Source organism: Indicator indicator, chromosome 7 (assembly GCF_027791375.1).
Source record: "Indicator indicator isolate 239-I01 chromosome 7, UM_Iind_1.1, whole genome shotgun sequence".
Classification (NCBI taxonomy): Eukaryota; Metazoa; Chordata; class Aves; order Piciformes; family Indicatoridae; genus Indicator; species Indicator indicator.
The window spans coordinates 6269012-6290508 of record NC_072016.1 but is presented as its reverse complement, the minus strand read 5'-3'; the positions used below and the strand labels follow the sequence as shown (position 1 = coordinate 6290508).

General features: G+C 38.5%; 1 protein-coding gene across 1 annotated transcript in view; it reads right to left on the bottom strand.

Annotated features, from left to right (window-relative positions):
- Positions 1–15598, bottom strand: part of NRAP (nebulin related anchoring protein) — a 52299-nt gene extending 36701 nt beyond the window's left edge. Inside the window, exons 1-13 of the mRNA XM_054382465.1 lie at positions 15527–15598; positions 15163–15257; positions 14367–14454; positions 11254–11358; positions 10650–10754; positions 9912–10019; positions 8971–9075; positions 8365–8472; positions 6742–6846; positions 5402–5506; positions 3447–3563; positions 1611–1715; positions 459–566 (exon numbers count right to left, since the gene is read on the bottom strand). Coding sequence (XP_054238440.1) covers positions 459–566; positions 1611–1715; positions 3447–3563; positions 5402–5506; positions 6742–6846; positions 8365–8472; positions 8971–9075; positions 9912–10019; positions 10650–10754; positions 11254–11358; positions 14367–14454; positions 15163–15257; positions 15527–15598 — 1326 coding nt within the window. The remainder of the gene's footprint in view (positions 1–458; positions 567–1610; positions 1716–3446; positions 3564–5401; positions 5507–6741; positions 6847–8364; positions 8473–8970; positions 9076–9911; positions 10020–10649; positions 10755–11253; positions 11359–14366; positions 14455–15162; positions 15258–15526) is intronic.
- Between the last annotated feature and the right edge of the window lie 5899 nt (positions 15599–21497).

The following is a 21497-nucleotide window of genomic DNA, read 5'->3' as shown; positions in this document are numbered from 1 at the left end:
TCCACCTATGACACATCTCTTTTATCTTTCTGCTTAGTTCTCAAGCTTCTTACAGATTTGTAAATAACATACTTGAAGGAATGGTAAGTAATGAAATAGCTTCTTCACTAACCCAGTAAATTAAATTGGAAACCAAAAATCTTCATTAAAGATTGCTTTTTCAGTAAAGGTCTGACCCTGGAGGTGGTGGCAAGCAACCTTCAGCATTCCATTGATGTCAAAGAAAACTGAGGAAGCTCAGTATGTTGCCAGACCACTGAATTTCCTTATTTTAACTTATTCCACACAGTGAGCTATAAATCAGTACAAAGGGGTCTCCGGAATTTCTCTTCTTCTCAACATATCTATCCTTCAGATCCTGAGTACAACATGATCTAAAGTCGTGTATCAGCTTAATTCCAGAAAAACTTAAAGACAAGAGAGCAACAACCTTACAAATGTGATTAAAAAAGACTTACATTGCTTGCCAAGCTGCCAACTTTCATGGCATGCAGCATTCGCTTGTCCATGCCAACACCTGCATAATGACCTTTCATCTGGTTCTGGTAGGTCTCCTTGTATTTAACCTGTACAAAAAAAAAAAAACACCACCACAAAAATGTTCTTGAGAAAATACATTTAATTTTTCTTTGACTCTCCTTACATTACAACAGTGAGACAATTTATTACAGCTGTGGTCTACTACTGTTGCACTATTACAGAAACTTGTGAGTCCATAACAACCTTGGTACTTAAAAATTATCAAACTAAAACCCTGTGTGACCTTCCTGCTTTACAAGATGCCATTTACGTACTCTTCACATCACCTAAAGGAGATTTCTCTGCATTCTCTTGCTGCATGTTATTTCATCAACAACAAATATTAGACCAAAGTTGCAAAGAAATATTATTTGTATATTAACAAGTGAACATATAATCATCTACCAAAACTGGACTGTTTTGGTGCAGATTTCACCAAGCCCAGAAGAGGGGATTCAGCAATAAGGTGAACTAACCACTCTACCAGCTCATCTGCATGGCAAAATTTTCACTCCTCCTGATAGCAATCAGTATAAAGCAAAATTATCATAGAATCATAGAATCAGTCAGGGTTGGAAGGGACCACAAGGATCATCTAGTCCCAACCCCCCTGCCATGGGCAGGGACACCTCACACTAGATCAGGCTGGCCAGAGTATCAGTATCATGACGTACAAACACTATAATTATTTATATTGATTACTTTCACACAGGAAACATGTTCTTCTCTGACTTTGACTCTGGCACAGTATCTTCTGCCCACCTTTTCAGTCAAGAAATGGACATATACAATGACAGAAGTAATAATTGTAATAGGTAACAGTAACAACAGATAGCTACTTGTCCAGATTAGCAGTCCGTTGTAAGTAACCTTTCTTCCATATATCATAACACTTCTTTTGATAATCTTGTATAAAATGAGCCCCTGCTATCCATCAGGACAGACTAGGATACTTGCTATACAGCCATGGGTTAAAATCATAACATCAGTTATAACTTAACTCCCACACTTATCTGAAAGACACACAGATCACTTGCAATTCCAGCAGCAATCAGGTTAAGGAAGCCACACAGGAGGTACTGAAAACTTACATCACTGGTGAATTTTGAGATCTTGCTCACATTCTTGAATTGTGGAGTATCACAGTAGTTCATGCTGTAGCCTCTGTTGTTTCCAAGATCCTTCTTATACTCCACCTTAGTGACAAAAATGGATATGGGAAAGATACGGCAAAAATCTTAACCTTCTCTGTCAAATTCCTCCACACACAGACTCAGTGTTTGGAGATTTTGATACATGGCTTTCACCAGATGGCATATGATGAAAATTAATATGAGGATGATTGTCATATACGTAGTTTTCATTTTATAAGCAAAATAAAAAAATCAATTTCATCCATTTGGACCTCAGTAAAGCACATAAGACTGTGCCATAAGGAAAATTATTAACAAAAAGAAGGATCTACAAAGGAATTTTAAGATGTTTGTGGAGCAAATGAAAGCAGAAAAAGCAATGGTTGTTTTTCAATAGGAAGGAATGAACAGGGTAAAGTTTAACAGTAGAATTCTTCAGAGTAAGTTTAAATACAGAACTGGTTTAATATTTTCTTTAAGTACCTTTGCTCTGAAGTAGGAATGTTGAGGGTGATATTAAAAGGAGTAATAGAAATGGGACTAAATTCAACAGTGTAGAAGTTAATACATGTAAGGAGTAATCATAAAAATTTCAGCTTATCACCTGGAAAGGCTAAGAGAGAGAAAACTGTTCATAGGCAAGCTGACCACAGAAATATGGCAAGATGCCAAAGTAACACAGCCATAAAACAAGCAAATGCAGCCCAAAGCAGGAGCAAGAGGAGACTTTTAAGCAGACACTGGGAAGTGCATGTGCTATGTACCAGGTTCCAGCAAGACCTCAAGAACTTATATGCTCTTACAGTCATTCCTGTTTAAGGAACATGCACTTAGCCTGTAACAGCTGCAGTGAAAGACTGAGAGAGAAGAAATTGGCTTGTTTAGTCCAGGAAACCAAAGGCAGAGAGAAGAAAATGGTATCCATTTGTAAACATCTCAGAAATGTAATCATGCAGGGAGAACAACAACTTTTTAAACTCAAAGGCATTGTTGGCACAAAACACAATAGTAATAAAGTGGACAGGAATAAATGTAGGCTAGAAATTAGAAAAGGATTTTATGACACTGTGCCAAAACAGCAGGAGCCAGGAATCAGTGGCCCAGGAGGCCCCTTGCAGTCCTACTTCCAGGGTTTTTTCATTATTGAAGGTTTTATACTTTGACATCTCAAGAGTATAAGTTTTTTAAATGCCATGGGGAAGCTCTAGAAACTCACATTTATTAATAGCTTTATAGCTGATATGACACTATAAATAAATTAATAATTCAGAATCCACTGAGAATTCCCTTGCCAAGCAGATGAAGATTGCATTACCAGTAACTCACAGTCTTTCACATAATGGAAGAAAACAGAAACCTGCATTAACAGAACATTCAAATTTGGGCTCTGCTGGTGTTATATTTTAATTATCAGTAGAAACTTCTTTGAACACTCAAAGGTGCACACTCAAGACATCCTAAAGTATTTATGATTATAACTTCACAGCCTATTAAGAGCACAATTCAGGGCTTTCGTTTTTTAGATTTCTATTCCTCATGTGGCCAGAATTAGAATTATTCTTCTGGGGTTAATTTCCCATAGTTTCATGCAGATCATTGGAAGTGACAAATAACAGCACCTGAAGATCTGTTCTTGAAACTTTCTCTCCAGTTACTGTGCTACACACAGATCATTTTTGTTACACACAAGGCAAAAAGAACAACAAATGATATATTTGTAGTGCTTACCTATCAGACACAAGTGTTTGTAAAAGCTGCTCTCAAACCTGTTATCAGATCGATTAAACTCCTTACCTCACTGACAAGCTTGTTAACACTTTGGGCTTGTTTAAGGGCTAAGTTGTCTTCAGCTGTTAGAGAGTGATAGTGAGCTGCACCTTTCATCTTGGAAAGATCTTTCTTGTATTTTATCTGAAAAGAAGTATGGAAAATTATAAAATAGATGTCTAGCTTTTTACTATTTCTATCTAGACTGGCATCATGAGTCAGGATTTTTCCTATCCTTGCTTTGATAAACAAATAGAACTTGCTAAGTTGAAGTACTGCCAAGTTGTTACTTCCTGAAATAAACCACATATAAAATCATAGCCCTAACAATCCCTGTCAAGCCACTTCACTAGGTAGTATTTTTTTAAAACCATTTTTTACACAGACTGAACAGTGCTGGTTGATGTTCATAGCTTGAACAGATAACTAGCAGAGTCTTGGCTAATGGCTGGTTGGAGTTTATATGCTCTTCTATTACTAAAGTTAACTTTTAACACTTTAATACTTCTAGTCAGAGAATTACAGATAATCACCAAGTGCTCTGCAAGCTTTTACTGTTGTAGAATCCAGCTTTTTTTAAAAAGCTGTACTTTTTCTGCACTTACATTGTTCTTAATAGCATTCTATTTCTCCACCAAACCAAGATCTAAGACATCAGGTTATGGCCTCAAATTGGATGTGGATTATATGGGCCTTTTGCCAAACTTTGTCCAGAAAAAACCCTGCTGGGAATATATTTCTGTATTTCTTTCTGTAAGGAGATTCTTCATCTTATGTTACCATTTCAAAAATTATGTTACTGCTTCAAAATTCAGATTCATATCATACAAAATTATAAATTATTTTAAATATGCTGAAGTGCAAAGTGTTTGGATTTTGTTATTTTCCAAGTCTGCACAGTTTCTTAGGCTTTCATGATATAAAGCAGTTTGATAAGTACTCTAGTTTGCAAAAGTACTGCCGTGAACAAATCCTTCTTGCTCCAGGTATTATAACTTAATAAGGAAACTACTGACCATTAGCACTTTGAAAACCTATGAAACTGCCTTCTTCATCTATAAAGGTTAAATATTTCATCTTGGAGCAAGAGAACACTGAGTTTGTCATCAAAACAGGGACTGGCCACAGAAGATTTCAGAATTTCTGTATTCTCTCTGTCATAAGCTCAGGTAACAGAACATGACCAATCCTTTCACACTGCTTTACAGCTAATACAAGCTGAAGACTCAACCATCTGCTAGCTCCACAGAAAACTGCTTGAGCCCATAAGCTCACATAGCCCTATGGGGGACAAGTGTCCACACTACAAAGGTTGTCACTCACAGGAACCCTTCACAGCAGCCACATGGTAGTGACCTATAGACAGATCCATTTTTTGTCACTACTAGAAATGGTCACCTCAGAAAGGACTGAGACTCTTTAATCAATGGGCTGCAGGCAAGAATCGCACATCACCACATTTTTTTGCCAATTTTTTAGCTTGTCACCCAAAACTAAGAACCCTCAGCCTAAAAATAAGATCAGTATTGTGAAGTGGCAGTGTCATAGTCTATAGTTTCTTTCCCTCCATATGACTTGCTTTGTGCTAGAGGCATGATACATCAAAATATCAAAACCAGTTCAGCTCATTCATCCTCCATTTATTCAGTACTGGGAATACCACAGAAGTTCACGGGATGATTAAGGCAGTTGAAGGTTTCATTAATAATACAGGTGCAGATTGGCCAGGAGGGTTAACCTAACAGTAGGGATCCCCATTAGTTGCTACATCCATCTCCTCCCTTGTGCAAGTTGGAGCTGTGTCCCCTTCTATTAATGGGTATTATTAATCCCCTGAGCCATCCAGTTCCCAGCAATGCAGTGAAATGTCATTGTTGTTTACTTCTCAAGTATAATTTTAGCATTCTCCTCCCAGGCACTGCTCTGACAAAATGCTGCTTTTAATTGTTTATGAATTGTATTGATTCAGGTTTCTCACTTACATCACTTGCCAATTCATTTGCTTTCTTGGCATTTTGATAAGCTGGAGTGATCATAGCAGGAAAGCTTCCTTTCCCTCTGTGCTCTTCATACTCATCCATATAATCCTGAAAGAAAAAAATTCAAAGTGTTTACTCATCATACATGAGTAGGTGAGGCTATGTGTGATTGCACAAAGCCCCATATTCCTTGTTAGTAGGAAAAGTTCATTTCTTTATTTTATTTTTCTTTTAATGAAAAAGAGAATAAATTTAACAATTGCAAGAATAAAATCACCCATTGAATTAACTGCTACTGTAAAATTACTTGTGTTGCATTGCAAGAGAAATTTAGGTAGCAATTGACTGTGGTCAAGATAGCATTGCAGTAAGAATGATATGAGGTGGCATCTGCCAGCCTCTTTCTTTGTCAATCTATGTTTCCCTGGAAAACCATAAAATATCTAATGGTTTGGACAGGCAGACTTGCTTAAACCTTCCAAGTTTAGCATAGAGTTAGACTTCTGCGATGTGACTGAAGTCTCTGGACCTCTCTATGGCCCTTTCTCACATCATAACTGACCAAAAAGAGTATTTCTGTATATTTTGAAATGAGATTCATAAATTAAACAGAAATATCTAGATATTAAAGTGGCAAAGTCCTTAGAGAAAAAAAATCACATGCTTGATTTATTTTTTTCATAAAAACAACAATTGTTGCAGAATGAATACTCTGAAATCTATCTATAGGCAAGTTTTTGTGTAAGTGTTTACAATTTTAAAAGCCTTTTGAGAAAAACAACAACTGTTGCAGAATTAATATTCTCAAATCTATCTATAGGTAAGATGATGTGTAAATGTTTACAATTTTAAAAGCCTTTTGATAATATAATAACAAAATATCAAAGCTTTTTTTTTTTTTAATGGTAATACACAATGACCATCCAAAAGCTTTCTATGGCAGGATCTGGGGAAACAGACAATTAAGATATAATACAATGTGTCTTCTCTGTAATATTCCAGTGCCCCTCCTCCTATCACTACAGGCCTTTGCACTTCCACATATTTAGAGATGCAAAGCTTCTGAGATTTCTGAAAGTAACTAAGGCTTACCTTTTGAAATTACCTTACCCATAAGGTACATGCAGTGACACTACATGCACATTGTAGTCTCATCATGGATGCTCTAATGTCAAATACATTAGATTCAGACCATGGTGCTGTTGCACACCATCTCTTCCTTTGAGACCTAGCTTTCCCATACAGCAAAGTGGAAATGGGTCTCATTGCCATTGCTAAAGTCTTTAGCCATCAGCCATACCAATGACTGACATCACCATGGGTATCTCTCAGATGTTGCATACCTGGCCATATTGATCTACATTTTCCCTGGCAAAAGTAACATCTGCTCCAGCTGTATGGGTGGCTTTTCCCTTGATCTCTTTTTCATATCTTTGATGATACTTTACCTAACAGGGAAAAAAAATAGAGAAGGAAAAGAATCATCTGGATGAATTCAGTCTGGTACACAGATGCTGCATAATAAATAATAATCAATGACATGCATATGTTGGCAATAAAAGATTGCCAAAATTTCCATTGCCACCAATCTACAGAAGTCAAATATGCCACCTGAAGATATAAAGCCAAAAATAGTGGTGCATCTTTTAATAATGCACTAGGAACATGGGACTTACCATTTCAACCAGGACCATTAGTTCAGCGTGTTCAGTATCACCTGCTTGTCAGTGGCTAATCCCTGATGCTGCAGCAGGTTCAAAAAAATAGAACTAATCATGATGCAAATTCATGGTTACCACAGAGCACCTTTTTTTTACCACAAGGTCATCTGAAAACCATTAATAAATGGGGTTGTTTCTAAGAGATACTGATTGCCCCAATGATTAAGGGAATTTTAGGCCATCAACCTTCAAGTTTACAGCAAGATTTGCACTACCTTTGTTCAAGTCAAAATAATGCCTCTGTAACCACCATGTGTGTTTGCTGACACAAATGAAGGGTTTTCTTTAGGCCACAAGCAAAAAAGAAAAAAAAATTAATGTTTCAGAGTTAGTAATTTTTGTCTTCAAAATTACAGATCTCTTCTTATTTTCCTCAATGAGCCTTAGTGTTTTAAATTTACTTCCATCACAGTAGTTTATCTTTTCCAATAAAAAGAGCTTTCCTTTCAGTCTACAGTGACAAGATAATTAGATGTACATTTTAAGGCAATACTGACATCCTTTTAAAATGCCTTTTAAATAATTAGGGGTGCTGTGGTTTTGTAGAGAAAGTCAATAAAATCAGTACACTGAGGAGTTTAAAAAAAATCAACAGTAAGGAGAGTAAAATGAATGGATTAGAAATCCATGTTGCATAGATCTATTACTATGTCATATGCATGCATGTCTTTGTGTGTATGTGTATGTATATACTTCATATAAATAATTGCTATTCAAGGAACTGGTTTCCTGAATTCAGGAAAGCCTCCTCCTGCAAAAACAGAAAAGAAGGAGTAGGAGGGCACACTGTTATGGATCCACTGGGAGCATGGGAAACCATGGCAAAGCCAAGCTCTGCAAACACTCCCCTGATACAAGGTTACCCAGAATCACTGTGGCTTGTAAATTAGAGCTGTACTTTGGCCCTTCTAACTCATACTGAGTTGGGCAGAATAAAATCAAAGACCTCCAGCTGACACCCTATTGTCTTCCTTCTCAGTTGTATGCAACAGAAAGCTAGGTAACAGGGATGCTTTTGCCAACAAAAGTCCAGAGTACCGATTCACAAATAAAAAGACTAATTTTCTCTTTGTCCCATAAAAACTAAACTTTGTCCCTGCAGGAAAAAATTACTTATAAATCTGTGTATGAAGTGCACTGCTACCTAACTCCCCAATGCTCATGGAATTTGTGTCAGGAAACATTTTAATCCAAAATTTTTTTGATGATTTCTTCCCAAAAAGAGACCTTGCTTTGGAGACTTACATCACTGGCTAATTCATTCGCTCTCTTGGCTATTTGATAAGCTGGAGTGATCATAGCAGGAAAGCTGCCTTTCCCTTTCCGTTCTTCAAAGTCTTCTGTGTATTTCAACTGTAAAAATCCAAGACAGTTCAGGAGCAATTAAATCAAATGTACCTTGATTGCACACATCATCAGTTCTTAAAATTGCAATGTCAGGCATTTGGTGGTTGTCATCTGCCACTATGAAGTCTGAATCTTTACAATGTAGTCTTTTAACTGCACAACCAGGTGTCTTCTGCAGGACTTCTGTGTCTCTTTCAGGGTATAGGATGGCTCACAGTTGTTTAAAGAAAATGCTAAAGCTGTTTGCAAGATGCCTGCTCTATTTATATGAGTCAAGCAGCTTCCTTATTTACTCTGCATGGCACACAGTTGCTGGTTATAGAATAGGCTAGCTCTCTGCCTTCAGTTCTAACAGCCAGTCAGCCCCTAAAATGGCCTTTAAATTCTGCCTTTAAAATACTAACTTCTTACTCTTCTCTATGTTCATATTTTTAAGTGATTTATAAATGTCCCAGGAGCCACTTGTGGAATCAAAATCAGGTAAATCTATTTTGTTTCACTCACGCCACTTGAAAGCTGTCCTCCAGCCTTTGCATGTAGTATATCTGGAGTGTCTACAACAGAGGTGAACTTGGAAACTCTTTCTTCATGACCTCGCTTATACTCTACCTGAGGGAAAAAACCCAAACATATAAAATACAGATTACAAACAAAAAGCAGGAAATAGGCATTTTCTATCAGAAGGCTTCAAGAGAAAATGAGCAACAGCAGTCATGACACTCCCCACCGGACAGTCAAGTTATCAGTACGTATAAGGCCTGATTTCCTTAAAGTGAATGCCTGAAGCAGACAGAAATGGACCCAGATAATCAAAATTTCAGATCATACTAGATTTATATGAGCCATGCATTGGATTAAAATACCATGAGAACTAATGGCCCAAATGAGAACATACTGCAATGACAATGCAGAGAGTGTTTGCAGAAAACGATGCAATACTTAAGAATAATTTCTACAGGATTTAGATTTACTTGATATTTTGCACCTGAATTATTGTTTTTATAAATAAGCAATTTCCTGTGCATATACTTAAATTAGCTTGTATATGAATTAAATTCAATACTACAGGTGTTTAAATAATAAAGAGAAAAAAGTCAGCTGTAAATAAACACATTGATAAAGCCATAAACTAAAAAATAAAGGTAACAAATTAAATAAACATTTTAGAGTAACAAAATTATTTCTGAGGTTGTGACAAATTACAGTGAAAGTTGCTACATCTTTCAGGAAATATCTGTATTGCCATTTATCCTACATGATGTCTTTCCAAGCCAAGTAGTTTGTTAACCCTGTTTCCTGCACCATGTGAAAGTTTTCTTACTTTGTAAAAATAACAGAACAAATATTCATCACAGAATCTACTGTCTAAAGTGAATGCCCTAAACCTAGGATGCTCCAAATTCAATAGTTTAACACACAATTTAAAAAAAAACCCTGTGACTTACATTGCTGCTTAGCTGGGTGGCTCTCTTAGCAACCTGATAACCTGGAGTGATCATAGCAGGAAAGCTGCCTTTGCCTCTCCGTGGTTCATATTCTTCTGTGTATTGAAACTAGAAAATGAACATTTTTTGTTTGTTTCATTGTTACAGAAGAACCCACTGTAGTTTAATGCGATTCCTCTTTCAATGCCTACTTCCTAAAGCTTTGTATCACTTTGTTTAAAGGTAAAAAAATTAAAAGAACTTACACGTTGAAAGCTTGTTAGGGAGAAATACTTCCCACATCCAACAGAAAACATTCCCTGTATCAATTACTCACTGTTAATTGGCTATGTTGAGTGAGCCACTAGCCCATTGTATGGGCATGCACAATCAGTCATAATGCAGAAGTGATTTTCATCAGTCATGGAAATACAGTCAACGAAAGATCTACTCTGTGGAAAATAGATATGTCTTCCACCATGAGTTCTGCTCTTCTGAGGGAAACAGCACTGCTGGCTGGAGCAGGTCACCTCAGATATCATCAGTAAGCTGAAGTCCTTCTGAATTACATAACTGTATAAATGTATGATTTCCAGGATGGGCAATAGCACTTTTTTGTGTCTTACATGGTTAACTGTAGGTAAATATGACACCAGTCTGTTCTTTGGTAACACCTTACACTGACTTTGACGCATTGGTAAGCCTTCAGAACAGGATAGACCTTGAAAATAAAGCTGTTCCAAACATCAGGCCACTTACATCACCCAGAGTCTTCTGTGCCTGTGTTATCTTGACCATCTCAGGATCTGGGATGGTTCCTGAGTGCCACGATTTTCCTTCCTCATAGGCAGCATAGTAAGCATTCTACAAAACAAAAAATAACAATTACCAGTCTTCACCCTTGCTTTAATACACAAATGGCTGATCCCACAGAATAAAAAAGGAAACATACATAACGGTGTGGAAGTGAAATTTACTCTCTGCACAGGGCCTAATTCCACATATCTTCAGAATGCCAAGGCAGAAGATCTATAACAAGAACTGACATCAAGATGGCAGGATCTAGGATCCTGGACTGAGATTCGCATATCTCCCCCTCGGAATCAGATCACTTGTAAAGCTCCAGTGTCATTATGTAGCAGTTCAAACAGCTAACTGCACACTCTTCCTTCCTTATCTTCTGATTCTTGCACCCTAAGCTATAACTGAGCTATGCTGCCTTGAAAAGTTTAGCCAAATGAGAAGCAATGACTTTTTTTCCCATTGAAATGCTGCAAGTAAAACCCTAATAGTCAAGACTGCCAAGTCCAATCCTTGGTCTCCTGCAGGCTAGTGGCTTGGAGATTTTGAGAGTATTTCTTACCTGGGTGGCCAATTGCTGGGCTTTATAGGTAGCTTCAATTTCTCTGGACCTTGCATCCCATTGAAAAACTGATTTGAATTGTTCACTTTCTTCTCGATATTTTATCTTTACAAATAAATAAATAAATAAACAACTTGGTATTAGTAGTTTGTACAGATTAACATACCTGCCTCTTAGGAAAAGAACAAGGGAGGCAAAGTGAACAGTTTCTAGTCTGTTTTATGTAGAGAGATGAACTCTCTCCATACCCACAGTGATACGTAGTCTGTGTGGACCACAGCAACAAAAGGAGATGAAGGGAAGATGAAACAAAAACAGTGCAATTCCCACCACAACAAATCCACTTCAGTGCCTGATACTTTTGACTGCACCTTAGACCTGTCTAAAAGAAGGCTACTTCCCAAACCACCTCTGGTGACCAACCCTTCTTGTCTCACACACTGACACCATCAGACAGGAAGTCATGGGGCAAATTAGCATGCAGGCTTTTGCTGTGTTAGTTTCCAGCTACATCAGTTCCTTCTGCCTCACTGCAAAAAATCACCAATGCAAGAGATGAGAAACAATGTTACTGCACAAAACAAATTTTCTCAGTGGCAGCATCAACACAACTCAGTTTTAAGATGATTTATTCTAGTCATATTATTTATCTGTGTCTGTGTGATGGATCTCCAGCTGCTACAGGACAGCCTAGTTCTCAATGCCAACTAATAATTTCACCCTGAAGACACGTTTATATACAACATGAATGAAGAAACCAAGGGACTATGGGAAGCACACCTGATCCACCAAATTTCCACAGCCCACAAGAAAATAACCATCACCTTCTGAAAGCTTGCAAAATTCTCCACCTTTTCATCCTTCTCCCTTCTAGATCACCACTTAACTTTTGTTTATGTACAACAAGTCTACATATCTTGTAGCTCTATGCCATGCAGTATCTATGTAAGGACTTCTTCCATGCCACCCATTCTTGGCAAATGAGTTAGCATGGAAGATTGAATTTATCCTTAAGGTCAAAACTCTAATCCACAACCAGCTTCTATCTAAGATTTGCTGCATATCTGTAAAGACACAGCATATTACACCTGAAATCTGGCATGAAGTTCTGAAATAGCAATTTGCTCTTCAGATAATACTTTTGGGAAAATAACCTATGAGGACTGAAATTCCTAAGAAATTTAAGCAGAACATATCAATGCAGCATTAGATGAAAGAACTAACACCTGGTGGGCAACATTCTACTCTCTTATTTCTGTGCACTGTGTCCACAAAGTATCAAGGCTGTATAAATGTAAATTACTACTATATTTAGTCCCAGCTCAGCATTTTCCTACTGCTACTTTTATCATGACTGCATATAGAAATCCAACTGAAATCACAGCTCTCTTACACAACTCGCTCTACAGATGCAAAAAAAATAACAGTCCCTGTCCTGAAGAGTGTAAAATCTAAACTGACTGGACAGAAATATCACTGAAAATGTGCCCCATTATTCCATTTTATAAATTAAGTACACAGGTGCAAAGAGATAAATTATTTGTCTGCTCACATAGAAATTCTGTGCAGAGGGAGTGAGTTTAATTTTTATGTCTGCAATTTGAGTTGGAGTCTCAACATAAGACCCATGTGAGAAGCTCATGCTAGGACTGGAAAACCTTATTAATTTTCCACACTAGAAATAATCTTACCTAAAAAGCCTCTCACAAACTACAGCAGCAACTGAAACCTTTTCCCTAAATAGCATTATCTGATACATTTACCAATGAAAAAGTTCTCCTGCGCTCTATACAAGTACTCCCTTTACATAAGTTCTGCAGAATCAGCTTCTTTACTACCCTTAGCAATTTTCTCTCTGGAACAGAATCTCATTATGTGATTGAAAAGGACAGAAGGTGCTTTATGTGTAAAAAACAAGGGAGAATGATCTTTGAGCTATAATTTGCCTGGCGTGTGTGTTCATATGCACTGGAAGTATCAGAGTCTCATATCACTGCTTAAACCCAGAAATAGAACCTACGGTAATCCCAAACCCATTCCTGACCAGTTCTGTCACACATAGTTTAAAGTAAGGGTGATAATCACTGCAGAAATAGTTACTGCCCATGATACTGCAAAAAGTGATGCACAAGAATACTGTGCAAGAATGACAAAGATACAGTGCCTGATAAAGTCTATTAATGTACATCAACTTGGTATAGCTAACACAGAACATCAGAATGAATTTTGCATGCTATAATCTAAGATACACAACTTTCTCCTTTCATTTAAATGATGGCTAATCACATCAAAACACATTGGTTTGCCTACTAATTATAGTCCTGGAACAAATAGCACTATTTTAGAGTACAAAAAGATCTTACAGCCAAGAAAGTAGTACTACACATAGGAGTGAGCTAGCTATCAAGTATCAGCTGTTCCTGTATTTCCCAATTCATGACATTCTTAGAAATGTAAGTTTGAAACATATGTGTCTGGAGGGAAACAATGCAAGACAAAAAAGAATGGCATTTGAAAAGAAAGAAGACTCTGAGCACCCCTAGAGGTTTGCCGGGGCACGGCAGCCTTTCAGGGGACTGATGCAGTCAAAGGGCATCCTCAGTGCCTTATCAAAACGCTTCCCGTCAAACCATGCAAAGCTTCCTGCTCTTCGTGTTTTCTCATCTCAGGTTTGCCAGAAATACTCGACAAAGCATTTATGAGAATTTTGCCTTCATCCCACTGAAACAGATTTTGTTCTTCTTTCACGCCTTTTAGTATCAGCTTCAGAAGAGATAAAAGCAAGTAAACACCCCTGATTTAGGTAGCAAATTTACCCAGCTCTGGGCAGTTTACACAAACAATGCTTCCATGCGGATTAACAGATAGAGCAGGTGAGAAACTGCCATCCATTTTTCCTTCTGAAAACAGAACCAAATTCAGATCTAACCTGTCTTTTTCAGGAATGAACTTATTTTAAAAATTATGATCCAAACTCAGGCTAGGAACTTACTGCTCTAACACAACACAGGAGGCAAAGTAAAGAATATACATTTCTGTTTCTAGAACCAGAAACAAACATGCTATCAAAATGCAAAACAAAGCTATGCACATTTGGCCCTCAAGCTTCTTACCTCACTTACCACTTCCGACAGTTTTTTTGCATTCATATTCATTGGTGTCTCAAATATGCTTGTGAAGGCATTGGTTTTAGGATTATGTCTAAAAAGGGAAAGTGTAAAGGGATATTAGGAATGTACCAGACACCCCACCAGAAAGGTTTTCTTTGAGCACTCAAACCCACAACACCAGCCTCTACCACTCTGTACATAACTTTCCCCCCACCCACTCACACACAGATCTCAGGTTATATTCAAGTTATTATTGTATGGAGTAGGTGCCTAGAGCAAAATTAATTTTAATGATCATCATAACAATGCTGTGCTTCTAATAACAAAAGAGAATAATAGAATAAAAAACAACTGTCATCTTCCCTTTTTCTGCTGACAAATTTGACAGGAATTTGATCATTATAAAATAAAAACTTCCTAGAACAAACCAACTCCAAAATCTGCATTTTATACATTTTCCTGATGATTATCTCCACCTTGTTAACCCTTAACCACTGCTTTGGAAAGCACTGAAATTTACAGTTGGGTTTATTTTTCTTCCCATGGTATTGAAAAGGAACTTAACTTGGCACCTTTCAACACACTGGACAAATGAGCAAGCTTTATATACAATAACAAGAGTTTCCCATCATTTCTGATTCAAGTAAAACCAAAGATATGCAGGAAGACACTAACAATACATAATTTCATATTAGGCATGGGGCCAGGATGAGCCTAAATGATGATCTCCTATTACAGTAAAATGACTTGGCATTTTAAACCTTTGCTTTACAAAGAGAAGAAAAGGAAACACACTTACGCTTGACAGTAAGGCTTTTTCTCATGGCTAACAAAGTTGTTTACTGTTAACATCATCTTGCATACCTCGCAGTGAAAACAGGCTTTATGCCATGTCTGGAAATACCACAAAACAGAAACCAAGCAGATATGATTTGCATTCTGTGTTTTGCATTCTCCTGACTTTTAGATTTCAGTATCAATCCTTGACATTCATTTCATGACTCTGAAGAATTCCTCTTTAATTATAGGCCTATTATTAACTCATTTCAGTTCTGAACTCAGTTATGAGTCAAGAAGTTTTGGAACCAAGAAATTTTCACTCTGTTAAATCTGCCAATCTGTACATTTATCATAGTCCAAAATAATAAAGAAAAAGAACTGACCTGATCTATACAGTTAATCTTCTCAGCAGGGTAAACCCCATAGCCACATCTAGCACACGGCTGTACATTCATCTTGAAATCCACAGAGTGAAAAATATATAGGTTTATATAAAAGGTTCAAAGAGTATAAAAGTGACTTTTGGCCTTTGCAAAGCACACTCTAGACACTCCAGTCAGGGCCTTTTGCCGTGGTCAATGGCTCCCATTAAAGCTCTGAATTGAAGTCTGTTGCTCCTCTTGGTGACCTTCTGTTTCAAAGTCAGCTGCAGGCTGGCTTTTAAAGCTGCCAGTTACTAAGAGCAGTTATTTTGGCAACTGTGTCAGTACGTAAGAGAGGGTAGCGATATCTTTCTCTAAATAGAAGAATGAACTCACAGAAACGAATCATGTCCATGTGAACATTAGAGTCTGATCATTTAGTATTTCAGTTTTGCTGTAAAGCCAGTTGTCAGAAGCCTGAGATGAAGTGAAAAGTACCTACAGCAGCAATTTATCAGTCTCCCCTCACTCTGACATACAAGTGACCTCGTGGAGGACTACCCTGTGTTTAGGAACAGCCTCATACTAGAAAGAGGTACCACCAGAGGTCCAGGACAGAGATGGTTTTGGAGCTTCCTTCTACTCTATTGGATCTAAAAGAGGTACATTGCCATTGTCTCAGCAAAGTACTTATTTTTTTTTCACTTGGCACCAGCTCTGTTTCATCAGAGCTTGTGTATTATGGGCAGCAGAGCAGAGCAAACTCATTTCTCATGTCTTTCTGTTTCATCAGCCTAAAACTCAATCTCCAGGCAGAGGAGGATGCACAGAAAATGAGCTGAGCCTCTTAATTTAAAGTACTCTAAAGATGACAGGTACAAAACCAAACATGTATCTCCTACAGGAAAAAAAATCAGAAAGGAATCATTTACTTTTAAACAAAACAAACAAAGCAGCTCTTTTACAGTGTTGACAAAAAGTAAGTTAGCACAGATCAGAATTATAGAAATCCCTCAGCCAAATAACAATAACAGAATTATTATTCTGATACTAGGATTCAAGCAAGTTATTAGGGTTGTTAAGACTGCTCTGAGCAAAAGAAGCCATTAAATGGTCAGGGTTTGAGATTTACATCTCATCAAATCATAATATATCCAGCTCTAAGGCTCCATAATCCTGGGACACAGCTGAGGGTTATCTCAACCCAACTAAAAGTCTACTTAGTCATCCACGCATCTGTCTGCTGCAGTCCTAAGATATTGCTAAGCACTTCCTTTTCCTAAATTACAAACAACAGGGCCACGAGAATGATCAGAGGGCTGGAGCATCTCTCCTATGAGGACAGACTGACAGAGTTGGGGCTGTTCAGTCTGGAGAAGAGAAGGCTCTGAAGTGACCTTATTGTGGCCTTCCAGTATCTGAAGGGGGCTACAAGAAAACTGAGGAGGGACTTTTTAGGCTATCAGGTAGTGACAGGACTAGGGGGAATGAAATAAAGCTGGAAGTGGGGAGATTCAGGCTGGACATGAAGGGGAAGTTCTTCACGATGAGAGTGGTGAGAGCCTGGAATGGGTTGTCCAGGGAGATGGTTGAGGCCACATCCCTGGAGGTGTTTAAGGCCAGGCTGGATGAGGCTCTGGCCAGCATGATCTAGTGTGAGGTGTCCCTGCCCATGGCAGGGGGGGTGGAACTGGATGATCCTTGCGGTCCCTTCCAACCCTGACTGATTCTATGATTAATCCAATCAAAATAATTTCTGTCTAAATCTTCTGGGTGTGCTTAGAGAGCTTCCTATTCATCTCTCCACGGAGTTACAGAGTTCTGCTTAACTTATTATTACTACCTTTTCTGAATGCTGACAATGTACTGGCGCAATGTACCATCAGCAACTGGTGTGCTGAAAATAGAGTCTCTAATCTGAAGAGCAATGGGTATGGCACAAAGTCCTGAAAACACTTGAGGCCTTTCAAAGTAAGTAATTAATGTTGCTACATAAACAGACATATTTCATTAAAAAAAAAATCACAGAACATAATTTCTTGTATTAAAATATCTTCTGAGTGACCTCATGTTATTTCTTTTGACATCAGGAGCAATTATTATGCTGACCAAGGTACATCACAATATTTACCCTGCTCACACCTGTGAACCAAAATAGTTTGGAAGTCTTCCAGTTCCCTTCTCTCACAGATTTTCTTATCCCAGACTGTCATTCTGTTTATGTAAGTGACCTACATTAGGTTAAAAGTGCCCAAGTTGTGCCCTCCTTATTTAGCACTGGGCACACTACCAGCTGCTGTCTCTTTGTGTTCATTTACTCCAAGAGACAACGTATTGTATATTTTCTACATAGTCCTAGTTGTCTTCATGCTATCTGAACCTATGCTAGAGCCCTTCTCTCACACTTTGGCAAGAAAAAAAGATGCATGATCTTCTGCTGTCCCAGCACACCCAGTACAGTGCTTAAGGTCCACCTGAGAGGTGCTGAAAGCAGGACACTCCTGAAGCACACAAAAACATAAAGACTTAGCAACTCAGAACAAGTAATTCACCCAGGTGTAATCTGAACACCTATGATCTGGACTTGACTCCAGCCTAGAGCATCAAAGTATATAGCCCATACGTACAGTCCACCCAGAGAGCACACTGAAGGTCCCCAAGAAGAATGAAACTGTATGTTCCTCACAAGAGACCTGTAAAGGCAGCTAGAAGTATTTTATTTCACAGCTAAAACTTGTGTCATGTCAAGATACACAAAGCCTGTTTGTTTCTTTTCAGAGTAACGCATTATTACCAGCCTGGCTGGAAGTCAGCAAACACGTTTTCCAAGTTCTCCTGCTTCACCCAAATTACAGTACATGTTCAAGAAGAGAAGCAGGGTATGCCACAATGCCTTATACAGCTACTGTCTTCCCTAGACATGACACTTCCCTCACATCCATTGTGCACCGCTTCTGCTGGAGTCTATTGAAGATTTCCCCATTCCCAAGCACCTCAAAACTGTCCTGTTGCATGGCCTGTTCTTCACCATCCTGGATTAAAACTGAGCTGCTATGAGAAAAGAGAGTTTATTGAAAAACAAGCATTGTATCGTCTCATTACAAAGTGTGCCCTGCGTTTTGATCATGCAAAGAATTAAATCTCAAAACCACTGCAAGTTTGTTATCTTGACAAATCTTAGCAAGACATTTTCTCTTCAGTTAAAAGCTCATTGTGGCTTTCTTCCTCCTTTAGTAAGGCCCCATAAAGGTTTTTTGATATCAATGGAAATCTTAAAAGGCTTTACTTAACAGTGGAACCTTAATCAATGCAGTTTAAAACTACTGCAGCTCCGTGTAAAGTACAAGGAGACAGTACCTTGAAAGTGCAAATTAGTAGGAAGAAACATTGTTACCCCTCCAGTCTCCTTACATTCATTGAATTAAACTGCATAGAAAACTTGGAGCATGTCTGCATCCTGAATTTGAATCTAAAAAGCACACATTAGTTACACAAAGTAACCTCTTAATAGATATTCAAAGTCAGGGCCACCTTCCCCTGTCTCTCCTGAACAGCGGCTGTGCCCTTTCAGCCACGTGAATAGCAGGAAGCCAGTGCTGTTTCGCTACACAAACTGGAGGTGTTACCCACTGTAAAAAGCTGCCTGTGAAAGTTCAAACACTAGACCAGCCTCATCATAACCTTCTCTGAACCACGTGGTTAATTAGTTACCTGGGCTCAGGGCCTTTTATCTCATTCAGCCTCTCCATGACAGTCAAATTTAGCATCGTAGCAAATCCAGCTTGCAAAAATACTGAAAGAAAGCTGGAAGAGATTTTCCTACACCAGGATGTCTCAAGGAAAAATCTCTAAGGGTAGAGTGGCTTTTTTATCTTTTTGCTGTTTTGGAAACCAGCCAACAACTGTTTACATTTTGTGACTAAAAGGATTTATTCTTACACTTTGTTCCCAGCTTCAGGAAAACTTAAGTGTGGGAATTTTGCAAACGCTTCTAGTAGAGAAAGTGAGAGGAAGAAGGGAGAAATGGAGTAAAGAACCAACAGAACAGGAAGGCATCACTGTTACAAGGCAGGTCAGGACATGCTACAATTTAAACTGAAAGCTTGAACTACTGTGTGCAAAGCACGCACAGCACAGCTCATGTGCATACAATGACACCAGTGTCCAAATATGCCCATTTATCATGGATCATAACCCCAAAAACCACTCAGGCTTAAAACTTGTAGAACATGGCATGTGCAGAAGATCATCTCTGCCTCACTATAAGAGATACAGCATCCAAACACAAACACCAAGCTGACTGAGACGAATTACTCTACCAAATTTCATAATGTTGATGTGCCAAATCACACTGCACAACCCCTATATTTCCTGCAGCATATCCAAACCTTCCATCTTTTCTTGCAAAACAGACAAAAATTTAACTACTGTCATTTAGGAGAGAACACCTTGTGAGTCACTCAAATTCTCCATCCTGAAAGTATCCCCACACCTGCCTCCCAGGCCTCAGTAAAGCCCCTTCCTTGTTTTCACAGATGCTGTGCAGGCACAGTTATTATTCCAGACAGGTACTATTTAGTAGCCTCAAGCCTTCTAGCTTGTACCTGCCATCCACCTTGCAATTTCCCAAAGGCATGCTCCATTGTCATCCTGCAGCTGCTTATGTGGTAGTTAAACACTTATTTTCTACAATGCAAATATCCAGTCAGAGGCTTCATTATCAATGTTTTTTGGGAGCAGGCTGAGTCCCTGGGAATAAGAAAAGGAACGTAGATGCTATAGGTATCATTGCTGGCTCTTCCCCTTGTCCAGTAATGCACACAGCCAGCCGAGCAATATTACACATGAGAAACTTTTTCCTTCCTGACCCTTCCCCAGGTGGTAATCACACCATGCCCTGAAGCAAGATACTTCTTTCTACTTCTGCTACCTTTTAAATGTCTCCCTTACTCTTTACTGAAAACAAGCAAGATTTTCTGAAAAATCTAGGACCTTATACTGCATTAAAATTAGTTAACCTAACACATATTAAAGGTATTGCTGCACACTGAGGAATCAGCCTTTCTCTTTGAGAATGCCAGCAACCAACATGAAAAGAACTAGAAATAGGGATGTCATCAACAGTTTGAGTCAGAAATTCCCCCATATGTGATTGTATTAGTAAACTCTTGAAAGTTGGCAAGCCTTATCAGGTACAACACCACTTTTTAAATACCAATACAACGACTTTTAGAAGAAAAACCAAAACACAAACCCCCAACATTTCTAGGTCTGATAATTTATCTGGTGGGGCCGCATGGCAATGGATAAACATTTTCACCAAAGTATAGAAGGTCACAGCTGGCAAATAGCTTCTGGATTTCATAGGTAACCCCCATATACATTGTCAGGAAAGCATTTGGATGTTACAAAGTTCAGGTACCACCATCATTGCTAGTGGCAGCACAGTCTCCCCCATTTCCTCTCCACATATTTGCCTGAAGATCTTACACATTTCCAGTGTCTCTGTTGTCCACAATGATCCATTATGGATCTGGAACTGGTACTGTCTTCTTGAAAAGAGGCATCTAACAGATGGCATGAAAGGAACCATGGGATTCTGTCAGTTTGATATTCAGAAGAAAACTTTGGTTAAGTATCCAACCAGGAGCTGCAGGCATAATTCCATGAAGCAGAGACCTGCCCCAGCAGAAGCATGCAGACACATGGCAAGAGCTGCTGCGTTCTTCAGACACTTCTCAGTCACATCGAAGCAGTGACCTGTCGGGAAGCAAAAGGCTGTTTGTTACCATGCCTGTGTTTTGTGCCAATTATGAGGCAGTTACACTGAGAAATGTCGCTTTGATGTAAATCTCTTCAGGTAGTGGATGTTAGACACTGTGCACTGCTGGGTAGGTGTATGATTTTGCAGGATTGGAGCCCACAACCAGGAGTAATTAGCAAGACTGTGCCAACCTTCAGTCCCTGGACTGGACTGCTGGGCCTGATTCAA